At 36.9% G+C, this 14,102-nt stretch overlaps 1 protein-coding gene across 4 annotated transcripts in view; it reads left to right on the forward strand.

Moving 5' to 3' along the window:
* LOC130252017 (uncharacterized) overlaps nucleotides 1–14,102 on the forward strand; it is a 59,778-nt gene that overhangs the window by 15,853 nt on the left and 29,823 nt on the right. For 3 of the 4 annotated variants that reach the window (XM_056489142.1, XM_056489143.1, XM_056489140.1), the window contains exons 9-13: nucleotides 454–650; nucleotides 2,874–2,938; nucleotides 3,212–3,318; nucleotides 6,397–6,508; nucleotides 9,821–9,923. In XM_056489142.1, coding sequence (XP_056345117.1) covers nucleotides 454–650; nucleotides 2,874–2,938; nucleotides 3,212–3,318; nucleotides 6,397–6,508; nucleotides 9,821–9,923 — 584 coding nt within the window. The remainder of the gene's footprint in view (nucleotides 1–453; nucleotides 651–2,873; nucleotides 2,939–3,211; nucleotides 3,319–6,396; nucleotides 6,509–9,820; nucleotides 9,924–14,102) is intronic. The other variant, XM_056489141.1, reaches the window with a different exon arrangement.

Raw genomic sequence — 14,102 nt, forward strand, 5'->3', positions numbered from 1 at the left:
AGATGTATCTAGGTGTCTTCAGCATCACACTGTGTGTGCTGCTGTAGCTAAACAGGGCTAGAATTAACCATTGTTTATTTTACTCTAAATTTACATCTTTAATCATAGTTCTGTAATTCTTTCAGCTTCTTTTTACTTGAACTGTCCCTCTTAGTGTCTTTTTCCACTCCCTTCCCTACATCCATTTTTGCAGGTGGTATCTCTTGTTATATCTGTGTTTCTTTGCCAGACAATAGACTGTATCCTTGTATTATTTTAGTTGAGCAGTTTGTTCAGGGCTTTTTTTTTAGTGTAAGTTTCTGCAGAAACAACCAGATAAATAATAACTCTTGATAGGTTTTACTTAATTGGTCATTAATGTAAAAATTAATGTAAGTAATAGTGTGTTAATATTTCTTTTCACTTTTCCTTTGTATTTATAGGGTTTTTTCCTTAATGTTTTTCACATTCTAGGCACAACATAGGCTTTCCCATTGTAGAGTGTTCCTCTGAAGGAGACTTTATTCTTTCCAAGCCACCAGACACAGGGGGACTAATCTCTTTTGGCACTGTAGCTGAACAGTTGGTATATGAATTGGGCAATCCTCAGCGCTATCTTTTACCAGATGTCACGTGTGACTTTTCCCAGGTTTCCATCACTGAAATTCCAGGTTAGTCCTCTTTCTTGTAAAGATATTTGTGTCAATGAGGTGCATTATCAAATAAAAGCAGCTGCTTCAATTTCCATGTAGTTTCTGCATATTTCTTGTTAAATTGCTTCCTTAGAGTCATGCTGTATTAAACTGATACTTTCAAGGACTTCTGTTAAAAATTACTTTAGAAATTTTAAACAATTTTTTTTCTCTTGCTGGCTGACTAGTTTATGTCTTCTATCATTGCTACTTTTGCATACTTTAATGCATGCCTTATCAAGTCCATAAACTATGTATTCAGTGTGAGCAACATGGAGACAGTTTCACTATGACTTCAGTATTTTTTTAAACTGCAGCTAAATTTCTTTTCTCAAAAAAAGGTTTTGCCCATTTTTGCTTACGGCATTTGAAGTGTTGGTAACAATAAAAGGCTGGGTCTTTCAAAGCACTACTTGGTAATTGTGTTTTTCTTAAACACTTAGGTGGATCATAGTAAGTGGTAGAAGCATTATTAGGTACATGATTTCCACCAGAGAATTTTTTTTGAAAAGTCATTTGCAATCCTCAGAACACTTAACAGCAGGTAGACTAGAGATGGGTGTAACTTATGTTCAGGATTTAGGTTCAAAAAGAAAACAGAAAAACCCCAGGCTTAACAAATTCGAAGAGCTGTAATTTGAGTAAGACAGCTTGAAAAAAATTTTATCTGCAGTCATCTAAAGTTTGCCTTTTACTGCATCTATAATATATTTTTTCCTTCTAATGGAACTTATTTGTGACAGGATGCCATGTGTCTTTCTGAAGCTTAGAGCAATCAAAATCTCAAATTAAAGACTTGGTGGAATAAAACTGAAAATGTGATAACATAAAAAATATTTTACTTCAGTAATGAAGTACCGTAACATGGAACAGTGAATCTTCTGCTCATGCAACATAACCAAACAGCAGTCTGATAAGGCCAGCTTGCTGCTCGTAGCCCCTGGTCTTTTTCTTTTTAAAAAAATGAATCCTAACCTTCCTATGAACTTTTAGCTTGCAAATGACCTGATATGACATGTTTAAACTTAAAATGAACTTTCACATGAACTTTCAGTTAGTCCTCTTAGAAATATAACAGATGGAAAATGAGCAGATTGTTTAAATATTTTAGTTTGAAGTGCTTTGACATAGACACCAGTAAAAACAGGCAGGCTATCTAATTTTGATGTTTATGTTGCCAATTTTATTGTCCTGCTGGATTACTTGCAGTGTTTGAGCTGAGAGGTGCTTGTTTTCTTTTTGTCAGTGGACGCTATGTGTTGGTTGTGTGCTATTATTTTCTTTGTATTAAGCTTTCATGTGGAACATAAAACTCTTCCAGATCTTCACCCTGAATGCAGGGATGTAGCTCTATATTGAGAGAGTTAAATTAGCCTTATGTCAGTCTTGAGAATGATGATGTTAGGTGAGTGGTGTGTAAAATTTGTACTAGTGACATTTATTTAGATATGTTCTGATCTTCTCAGAGTATTTGTGTAAAGCTTTGAACTGCTTCTTAAATATTTGCAAATAGGCACAGGTGAACTGCACTATAATTCTGTCTCTCAAACATGAGATGCTGATCCTGCACTGCTGATTTTCAAGGAGTAGCACTTACTGATTTTTCTCCAGCTCAAGCTTGAGCCTGAAGCCATCACAGCAATTTTCTCCTTTTTTTTTTTTTTTTTTTTTGCATTAATATTCCTAATACTGAACATGGTTGTTGCTCTAGAACATATATTCAGGCTGTTTCTGTTATTGACAAGAGAGCTGAAGTTCACTTACCAAGTTCTCAACCAATAGCTCTCACTGGTTTCTCACGTTTTGATTCTTTACCAAGTAAGGGGCTGCAGTCCACTCCAGCCAGCTGCAGTAAATTGTATGCTCTGTGTGTGTTTGCAGTAACTGGATATTAAGAGGAAAATAACTATTGAATCTAATGTCCTAAGGCTGCTTTCTTTTTTAAGTATTTTTAAGTGTGTGAATAAACATTTCAATTGCCCTTTTAAAAAAGCTCATATAAGTCATAAATTCAGTCACCAGAATATTACTGCTGTTCTTTCTAAGGCAGGAAGGACTGTTTTCTGAAAGATTCTCTCTTCTGCGGCAGTACAGCTACCAATGATTTGCTTTTTGCAATTTTAATTGATTAATATGTATCAAAAAAGAATATCTTTGAAGTTATATTGAAGATGCTGAAATACTGATTTTTAACCACTGTAGGTTTTGATGGTGGAGCAGTGAAAGTTTGTGGCGCAAAAGGAATGCCTCCTTCAACATTTTATAAGGTATTACCTCATTTAGTGGCGTGAAAGATATATTTTGATTAACAAAATCTTAAATTCTGGAGAAAATACTAAAACTTAGCACTATTCTCATCTTCTCTGCCCCAAGGGTAAAACAAAGAGGTGGAAAATTTGAAAAGGAAAACCTTATTTGATTCGTAAAAACCTGCTACTTTGCTTAAGAAGTGTATATTTGTGTAGATAATGATTGCCAGAGAGCATTTAAAGCCTACCAGTACTGAGTTCTGTGTAACTTCATAATCCCTTTATCATTAGGTAAATGGCATATATCTTGATGGCTTCAGAGCTACCGCTGTGTGTCCAGTGGGAGGCCCAAAGGCAGTACAAAAAGCAAAACGCACTGCAGAAGCTATTCTGCAAAGGTTGGTATTTGAGATTTGAGTCTTGGAAGGGGGTCTGTTTTTTTTTTTTCTTTTTTCTTTTTTTTTTTCTTTTACTTTTTTTTTTTTTTGAGATGTCTTGCAAATAGAATAGTGACACATGATGGCAACAATAGTAACCTTGTAAGAACCCTAGAAAATTACCGTTTTCCTATGTCTTTGCAAGACTTTAGCCTTTTCAAGAAGCCTGTTTTCAGTGTATAGCTGCACTTCAGTTACATTTGACAGAGTGAGAAAAGTGTCGATACATTTGAAAATAGATGGCTGGAGAGAAACCTATGTTAGTGAGGAGCAAGCTGTGATTTAGATTAAATTTTATTAGATGCCAGAGATAAACCCATGTGAAACTAGTTTTCAGCAACTTTGACAGAACTTTTTATTAAGAAGTCTTACTGATATGAAATGTAGGAAGTTTACTGAGTTTGTGTTTAGAACATGCTTATTTTACTGTCTTCTAAAATGTGACCCAGTGATTGTTTTTTGGTTTTTTTTTGCTGGAACAGAGTTAAAATTGCAAGACAGAGTGATAAACTTTCAGTTGTATAGTCATGCCAGTATATTTGGGCAAGGAGGGATTCCTCTTAAATATAATTCCATATCAGGAATCTCTCAGTGCTTACTCCAGTAGCTCCAGTTAAGAGTGTGCCATGTTTTATATAAAGTTTCCTCTGCATCCTGTTGAAGACCCATGCAGAAACTACACTTGGAAAGTCAGAAATCCAGAGTTTACTGTGAACGTGGAGTGATTGTTCACATGCCTATGAGCAGCACTGTGCTGAAGGAAGAGTTGTCTGACTCCTTAAGAGATATGGCAGATGAGAGCAGGCTTATAGGGGCTGTGTAATTGCAGATGCTAAAAGCTTGTGTCCAAGAGCTATTGAGAAAATCAAATTCTGATAAAACCCTTCAGGAGGTGTTAAATTCAAAGACTCGGAGAGTCAGAACCTCTAAAAAGCCATCTTTCTGGAAGCTAGGTGATTATTTTAAGGAAAAAATAGAATGGTGTGTTTTCCATTTCATGTTTGCTCTTGAACATTATTTCAGGCTGGACTCTGTGAATCTTTGACTGAAACAGATTGTAGTACTGTTGGTGGCTCCGTGAGATCTAGAAAATAAATTTAGCTTGTTTACTGTGCTCTCTTGAGTAATCATCAGAGGAAAGCTGATGTAAGATAGTTGAAGGCTGATTAACTAGTGGCCTCTAGCCCATTGGGCAAGTTCTCTAATGTGAAAATTACAATATACAAAAACACATTCTCCATCTCAAATGTAGTTTTAATATGCAGAATTGCCTCTCTGACACATCAAAAGATTAGTGTATGTCAGCCCAGATAGAGAATAAGAATTCAGCTGTTCTGATTCCTGTCAAAGAATGCTCTATCAGGAACTATAACTCTTTCGGAAGTTTTTTTGCCAATTTCTGTTCATAAAATCATAGAATCATCGAGGTTGAAAGATACCTTTAAGATCAGTTAGTCCAGCCATCAACCCAGCTCTATCACTGTATTCCCTAAATCACATCACCCAGTGCAGATCCAGACACCTCTTAAACACCTCCAGGAATGGCTACTCTACCGCCTCCTTGGAAAACCTATTTCACTGCCCGACAACCTAAACACTGGAAATTTTTTTCTGATTATCTAATCTGGATCTTCCCTGTCTCAGCTTAAGGACGTTTCCTCTGGTCCTCTAACTGCAGGCATATAGAAGGAACTGGCCTTGGCCTCAGTACACCCTCCTTTCACATGGGTGAGAGAGATGAGGTCTCTCCTGAGCCTCCTTTTTCCAGGCTAAACAACCCCAACCGTTCCCTCAGCTCAAACCGTTGTTCCTCAAACATCTCCCTCAACCATTCCTTGTAAGACATGTTTTTTACTTTTCACAAGCCTTATTGCCCATTTCTGGGCACGCTTCAGCACCTCTATGTTACTTTTAAAGTGAGGGGCCCACCACTGGATGCAGCATTCGAGGTGTGGCCTCACCAGTGCTGAGTACAGAGGGACAGTCACTGCTGTGGTCCTGCTGGCCACACTAATGCTGATACAGGCCAGGATGCCATTGGCCTTCTTGGTTGCCCAGGCACATGCTGGCTTGCATTCATTTGGCTGTCAGCCAGCACCCAAGGGCCTCTTTCTGCCAAGCAGCTCTCAGGCCATTCTTGCCCAGACTGTAGTCCTGCCTGCAGTTGCTGTGACCCAAGTGCAGGACCCAGCACTTCACCCTACTGAGTGAACTTCATGCAGTTGTCTTTAGGCCCTTGTCTCTCATGATCTTTCAGCTACCCAGTTTCCAATCTGTTCTAGGTTAAGTTCTGTCCAGTAGTCTGCAACAAGTGCAGAAAAAAAGCGCACAAATTTAACATGCTTCATTTATACAGGTCAAATTAGCTATTAGGCAAAGACATTGAGCAGCTTTGGCAGCTTGTAAGATGACTACTTTTGCTTCTTTCTTGTCTACTTCTCCTTTACTTATTTATTCATTATTGAAAGCAGAAGCGATTTGACAATACGTGTGTGAAGAAGTCTTTGAATGTCATGATTCACATGAAAGGACTAAAGATGACCCACAGAATGTATTTTGAACTATAGTACCTGTAACTGTAATGTTTGTAGATAAATAATTTAAAATAAAGTAGTACAGACACAGTTTGTAACTTAATTACCTTAAATGATGTTGTCTGTCTTTTTTTTTATCCCATCAAAAATATAGGTGGCCTCATTTGTAAAGCATGAACACCCTTCCATCTCTTTACAGCAATTAAAAAACTGTATTTTGCATTAATGTCCTGTACATTGCTTCACTATTTCAGGTGCTGTGGTTATATTTATGACAACAACAATGATACATTAGCAGTGTCTTTAAAATGTTCCACCAAAGCAAAAAATGTTGCTTGTTCTACCAAGCAAAATATATATCTTAACAAAATTCTGATATTTCAGCTTATAAAATCTTTTACACAGCTACTTGACAGAGTTAACTTCTGTGGACCACACAGGGCTATTTAAGATAATAGTTTTGAGACAGTGTACAGTGTATTAATAAAAAAATCATTTGTTGCAGGACTCGTCTTATTTTCAGTCAGCTTGGGTATGAAGATTACAGTGCAGTTAACGTACAGGTTTTAGGGTCTGAAGATACATATGGACCTCATGCTAGAAGGAGTATAGATGGTGTAAGTATGCAGTGGAGTGTTCTTAAACTTTTACTGACCTTTTTTAATCTTTCCATATCGTTATCTTTTCCACAACATTAAAGGAAGTCACTATCACCTTGGGAATTTCACCCCTTCATGCTGCAAAGAACTCACTGTCACTACTTAGTGTACAGTATTAACACTGACAAGGTCTTCGCAGTATTGAGTCTTCCAGAAGCACTGATAGGAAATCTAACAAAAATGTTGTTGTACTCTGTTCTGATGTTCTCCTAAAGGAATGCATTATTATAATAACTTTGGTGGCATAGACTTACATTGCATTAGATGTAATGCTAGAAGACCACATTATAAATATTGCAATCAGGAATTCTCAGCATTAATGTTGCATGCATAACTATAAAATTGTCTGCGAGTACTACTTGAGAAATAATCTTCAGCTGTGTAATTCTATGCACTAGCACTGTGACTGCTGCATATGTAAGAATATGAATGATGGCCATAGTCACTGCAGCTGCGATATCCATGATCTGTTTTCCTAATCTAGAGAATGAAAGTCCTTTTTAAAGGAAGAATACTGTAAATCATGTCCTCACTTAGATGCAGTTTAAATATTTAGACAGTTTAGTTTGTTCCAAAACAGAAGCAATTAATTCTTCTTTGTCAGTGGCAGTCTTGCAAAACTCTTAAGGTACACGTGGCAAAACTCAATTCTTTAGTTTGTTCTTACGAGTGCTGACATTTAATAGCCAACAGTTTGTATCTAAAAGAACTGTGAATGTGATGTAGAAAAGGACAATGGATTTCTTACTAGTATTCTAAATTGAGCGTTCTTAGAAATTGGTCAAGTTATATCTGCAGCTATTCATTTCAGTGCTTGAATTTCAGTTTCCTTCAGCAAAGCAGCAAGAGTTGCTTCCTGAGTAACTTTATAATGTATTATAATATATAAGCTTTATAATGTATTTTTCATTTTAGGACCATAAAACCTGCAATTTTGTGTGTCTTACTAAGAGTGCAGAGTCAAAATTCTGAAATGTAGGAGCAGATGTTCCAGATGTTCAACTTGTCTGTGTTCTGTTTGTACCAACTCCTTATCATTACACATTGTAATACATTCTTTAATTGAATTGTTATATAGGAGGTTTTCTGTCACATTGTACGAAGTGAATAATGAGTTGAAGAAGAGCAGTTTCTCCCTCCTGGTTGTTCAATTTACTTTACTTATGGTACATTAAAGAATTTTTTTTAAATGAAAGAGAGTATTCATAGTACTTTCTGTATTTCCAGCCTCAGTTCCCAGATCTTATATTAAAAGTAAACAGAGTGTTATCGCTGTGCTTCTCATCCATGCCTGAAACAGGATGTGAGAGCTAAGGCTGAAATACAGGAAATCGCTCTATTGCCACCCCCTTCATGCTTCCCCCAGCATTTTAGAAGAAACTAGCCAGAGGAGCTTTCATCTGGAAAGCAGCCGTGGTAGCTTGAGAAAAAGGGTTGGGGAATGGAGTTTGCTTTTCTATTTAAAATACAAAGTCATAGAATCCCAAGGAAAACATTTTCCCATTGGGGCTTCAGGGAGGGATAATGTAGTCCCTTAAACACTCTTTCCCTACCTTGTCTTTCCATGCAAAATTAGATCTGGTTATTTGGGTTACAAATCATAGTGCTCAAAATCAGAGCCATACACATAAGGAAAATAGCTCTTGCCTTGAAAGTTCTGCCACTTAAATTTGAAGCAAAGAAGCTTGAAGTGAATATCAAGACAAGCTAAGTTGGACAATATTTGGAGATTAGTGTAGATGTATGGTGGGACTGGACTACTTCTCATACATATCTGTCAAACTGGTGCAATGGTTGGCCTTTGCGGTTGTGAAATCACTGTTTTCCAGCCTTACATGAGCCTGCATACTGTAGTCTGAGCTGCTGTGTGGAGTATTGACTGTTCCTGACAACACGAAGTACTCTCGAGAAATAGGAAAGAGTGGCAAGCATTTCTGTTTCTCTGACTTCTCCACGTGTTGACATGGTTGCTGCCTGTCACTCTGATAGCTTGCTTTGTCAGCACCAGCCCAGTGTGAGCTAAAAATGGACCTGAATCAGCATGGAGTAATTTTATTGGTGTTTGATTTTTAGTATCTTGTGTTCTGTTGGGGAGGAAGGAGTGACACAGTGTCATTGAGTTCGAGGTTTGGAAATTTGGAATGTGTTTCACATTAAAGCTATTTATTAATAGTACAACAGGCATTAAAGTTTAAAAAAAACCTGTGTGCACGTAAAAACTGTATGTGCTCCGTTAGTTTTCTGCTTATCATTTGTTAATTGATTTCCAAGATGTTAAGACTTTGTTTTGCTGGTTTTTGTGCTTTAATTCTGATATTTTGAGATTAATGGCTTCAGCCTAAATATCCAGTTTTAATACTGGGTTCATCCACTCAAAACAGGATTCAGCTTATTTTCATAGACCATTGTATCTTCCATTTGCAGGCAAGGAGGTAAACATGGAACTTTAAATGGAGTGTTGATTATATGGTACCAGTTTAGAACCAGAAGACAGATGTGAATGCATGAGTGGTTTTTTTGCAAGAATGTTTCTGGTTGATTATTTTTTGTAGTAATTTAATGAATCTTGTGATAGTTTTGGGAACACTGAATGTTAAAATTGTGCATTTGTTGGGTTTGTTGTATGGCTGCATATCTTTTGTGCATTGATTCCAATGGTAGATTCTTTAGTGGCTGAAAATAGAATTTTTGGAGTAAAATTTGAAGTGAGAGCTTATCTGCAAGGACAGGTGTTTTGACTAGAGTAGGGAGCACGTACTTATTTGGTTTACTTTTAGAGGGAGAATCTGCTCTTCTCTGTGAAAATGTGGTGATTTTTACAAGTTCTGTTCTCACATTTATCTCCCAAGGATTAGGTTTGAATTCTTTTCTGTGGACAGATCTGCTTCCTTCTTGATGCTAAGAAAAGTGAACCTGATTCTCTGACTTGGTCCCAGAGTACTCTCAGTGCACTTAAGAGTAACAGCAAAGTACGTTTGCCAGTTCCACTGACAATGAATCCAAGTGTTTTATATTATTAGTTACGATAGTTGATTCTTGGAGACTGCTGGAGAAAAGGCATGGTGCCCTAGTGACATGAAATACCCTATAACTGACTCCACAGTATTCCAAAAGAAAGATAATGAAAAGTTTACAGCAAATTACAGTGATGGTGGATAAAAAAAATCACCAAATGATTTAACTGGAATGTTGAGCTACAGTTATTTTTCAGTTTTGTAAACTTAACTGATGTTTTGCATCTAAGCGAATCTAATTTCAACCTTTCTGAAGCAGGGTCCTCGGGAAGCTGTTATTTGGCTTGCTGTACACCATAAACAAAGAGAAGCTGTAGAAATCTTCTCCAGAGAGATTGCACCAGCTGGAACTGGCATGGGTAATTATTCATATAATCTTGTAAGAATTTTAAAGTTGTGTTTTATTCTCGGAACATAACTAGCACCCAAGAACTCAGTCATGTTAAGCTTCCTTATGTTGTTTATAGTGAAATAGTAATCTTTAAAGGTATATAAGCTTGGTGTAGAAATTCAACAAATATTAGCTGAATGATGAAATGAAAGTCCTGGCAGTTCACCTTTGTATTCCTTCTATATTCTTTATTCTTCCCTTGCTGCTACTGTTCCTTCCTGGCTTTTTTCCTTTTCTCATCCATATGTTTTCCTACATGTAACTGCACTGATGTGCAACAGTGATTTACTTTTTTACCATGTTTCTAAAACTTAGTAATGCTATTAGATTTCACTGTCAATAAACACTGAGTGTTACTCAACTGGCAACAATATACCTCAGTGTCCAGCTATTACACTGCAGTTTATGAAGAGATGTGCAGTTTGAGAGGTTTGAAGGATCTCTTCATACTACAGTATCTGGTCTTACTATAAAGGATTTTTTTTGATGCTTTTTTTTTTTTTGATGCTTTTTTTTTTGATGCTTTTTTTTTTATGCTTTTTTTTTTTTTTTTTTTTTGATGCTTTAGTCTTTGCACTACTGCACTTCCAACTGTTTAATGCATAGCTGCTTGTGTAAGTAATTACAACATTCAGGTATAATTTTTAAAAATTTAATCGTACAGTGATGATGCTGACAATCTGCATCTTAATTCACAGTGCTTATTAAGTACCCAACTTAAATTCTCATCCTGCAGTTTTAAGTCTAACCTCAAATTATTCTGTCAGCATTTCATTTTGTGATGTATTGCAACTATTGCAAGAATTGTTTTTTAATTGATATGTGAGGTAAAATCAAACCACTGGAATTTAATTAAGTCCATCTTAGTTTTGAGGGTATTTTTAAGTATTTGCTTAAAGGTCATGTAATGTTAAATAATCTGTGCTTCTATTGCTTGCCAAATGTTTGCTCAAAAAAAAAAGCAGCACTTTTTTTTTTTTTTTTGTAAATGTCATCTGTTTCTCTAAATTCTTGGGGGACACACTGTTGGATTATTTTGAGCAAAATTTTTTTCCTGTTCTACTCACAAGTCCCTTAGTTGTCACCACTATAACTACCTGACTTCTAAGCTCATTCATGTATTCTGTGCCTAAATCATGAGTACTCATCCCACTTCTATTACCCATTCTAAGTGAATTTAAATTTTAGCAGCCTCATTTGAGGACTACAGCTTAGATACTTTGCAGTGGCTTTTGCATACCTTAATGAAGACTATATCTAGGATTTACATAGATCTTCAAAATTAAATTCCATGGGCTTAACCTGAAACTCTGAAGTTCCACAGCAAATCTAAAATCCTGATTAATGGAGGAATAGTTAGGTGTTGCCTTGAAATTAAGGAACTGTTTTTTTTTTCCAGTGAGTTAAAGGTGTGTAGAAGTGAGCACATTCTCACATTGTGTCATGTGTTACAGTCTTTACAGTATTTGCAGAGAACAGTTTAATGCCGGATGTTTGTGGGGTTTTTTTTCTTTAAGGTTGTATTTGTAGAGACAGGGCCAGTACATGGGCATACTTTTTTTTTGACCCTACAATGTAGATATGGTCATGTAGAGCTAACTGTAAATATTCATTGAGATAGTATTTTAAAATTTTGCAATTCTGAAGGCTGATCAGCAGGTCAGCATTTACTGTAGATATAAGTTGCTTCTAAAGGCTTGGAGTTCTCCTTATGAATGAAGGATAGTATTTTCAGTTGGACCAAATTAGCCTTTTTGTAACTAGTTAGGGAATCATACTTGAAGTAGTTTCTCCTTTTTCATAGTGATTTCTCCATAACAGACTACAAAAGTAAAAATCTATTCTTACTATTTATTCTGTGTATGCATAGACAATGCCCTAGAAAATATAATTTTGAATTAAAGAAAGCTGTGTGGATTTTAAAATCATTGCTTATTTGTAAGGTCCAAAACTATTGGACCTGTACTTGTCTCTCCATTTCTTAATCTGTGCTTCTTTTATAAAGCAATTGTTGTGTATATAAACCCCATTTGAAGTCTGAAAGTGTTGGTTTTATTAAGGGTTCAGGTTTTTTTCCTTTTACCACTGATCCTTGTAGAATGAAGAAGTGAAAAATCTGCTCTATGTGGGTTGGGTGGAGTATGTGTAGAATTGAAATTGAGTTAGTGTAACACATGAACATCTGTGCCTTGAGGTGGCTGGCAAACCTTCAGTTCTTGTTTATCAAGGCTTTCCGTGATGAAACAAATGCATTCCTATGTGGAATAGGGTTAGACAGTCTGTGTGAATGATGGTTGGGGTGCTGGGTTTGTTTCTTAAAGGAACAGTTTAAGCTTTTAAGAACATCCTGTAGAAGTTTTTCTCAAAAAAAAAAAAAATCTATTTCAATTCATAGAGCCTTCTGCTAATGAGCAGCAGTGGGAAAGAGGCTATTTCTGGAATCATCTGAGGCATTTAGTGGTAAATAGTGCTTTTCCTTGCCAGGTACAGGACTGCAAAAAGGTTTTTGGCCTCCATGACATAAATGACCACTGTCAGAGGCTATCAGGGCTGTTTACTGACATGCTTCCAAGTGCTTGAACAGCCACATAGTCATTCTTTTTTTTAATTTGTGGAATATGTACTGGGACTACTTCATAAAGTCACTTCTTTCAGTTGCTGTTGTGTGGTAAATTTCTGTATTACCTGTGCTCATAAACTCTTTTATAAACAGAGAAGGGTTGGATTTGGGATCTAAATGCTTAGTAAGCTACTTGATGACGTGGAATATGTTTAAAGCAGTGAATAATGCTTTTAATTTTCTTTCTTCAGTGACATTTAGAATTTTGCAACACTGCCAAACAGTAATTAGCGGTGTACTAACTTAGTTTCTGACAGTAGTGTAGAATTCCAAATCTTTCTGTGAAGTGTGGAAAAAGGAATTCTTGATGCTTAATTGTCCTAAAATGGGCAGCTCCACAGACAAGACTTGTAGAGATGGGTAAGTGATCTTGGGAACAAAAGCCAGAACTAAGACTGTTGAGATTGTTGTTGTCCTAGGTGAATTCTCTAGTAACAGCACCTGTTGTTCATTTCCCTCCCCCTTTTCCCTGAGCTTTTTCCCTCCCCTCTATTTCACCAAATGATTAGAATTCTCTGGAGTGTCACAGCTTCATTTAGAGACAGAGCATGCCCCATGGCAGTATGGTCACCCTAGTGGGAGGGTCAAAGCGTCTACAGGCAGAGAACCCAGGACTTCAGCCTTGTGTGCTCTGTGTAAGTGCTCTGGGCAGTGAGCACCTGAGGTCCCATTCTGTACAGTGCTGCACCACTTTTTCTCACTGGTCATTGAATAAAAATAGCTGTGGCTGCTGTCTCTTCTATGGATAAAACATCCCTATCATGTGGTTCTGTCCTTCGCACATGGATCTGTGATGTGACTACATGTGACTTTGTTCTGCCAAAATGGTGCCAGTTGTGGGGATACGCACCAAGTGAGATTTTAAGCATGAGTGGCTTTTCCTGATGAAAATCCTTTAAACAATGAAGTCCTGTGTTTCAAAGATGGCCGGCTTGGTCACACCCCTCCCCACTCTCCTATGTTAGCTCATTTCTAGGAGGTGAGATTGTGACTATGAGAGTCATTGCGAATAACCTTTCTTTCTTGTTCTGCATTTTCTCTTCTGTTTGGGCTGTATCTAGTGGTTGAGGAGTACTGTTTTTTATATTCTTCTTCCCCCTCAGTAGCAGTTTGGTGCCTGTTACTCTTAAGTAATGTGTAGGCAGTTGTACAGATAATAATCTTGATATATAGCACCTTTCATCCAAGAACCTTTAGCAATCTGTGTAAAGATCAGCTTTCTAACATCTAGTAGCATTGGAAATTATTCTATCTGCTTTACAGATGGTTTCCTGAGATAGTGAAGTAAAGCACAACCACAGAAGAATGTGAATCAAGAGTCCTTGGTTCTGCTGTCCCTGTAAGAAATGCTAAAGAGCAACTCCACCAATATTTAAGGGGATCAAGCTGGCCAAAATTTAGGAGCGGGGAGTAGAGGAGAAGAGAGCTGGAGAAAAGAAATTTGATGGTTCAGAATAAGGATGGAGAGTCACAAGAGCTGCTGCATCTTTTGTAGTGAAATCCAGAAGTACTGTCACTTCTAGTGTT

The sequence above is a fragment of the Oenanthe melanoleuca genome, chromosome 4 (genome assembly GCF_029582105.1).
Source record: "Oenanthe melanoleuca isolate GR-GAL-2019-014 chromosome 4, OMel1.0, whole genome shotgun sequence".
In the NCBI taxonomy this organism is placed as follows: Eukaryota; Metazoa; Chordata; class Aves; order Passeriformes; family Muscicapidae; genus Oenanthe; species Oenanthe melanoleuca.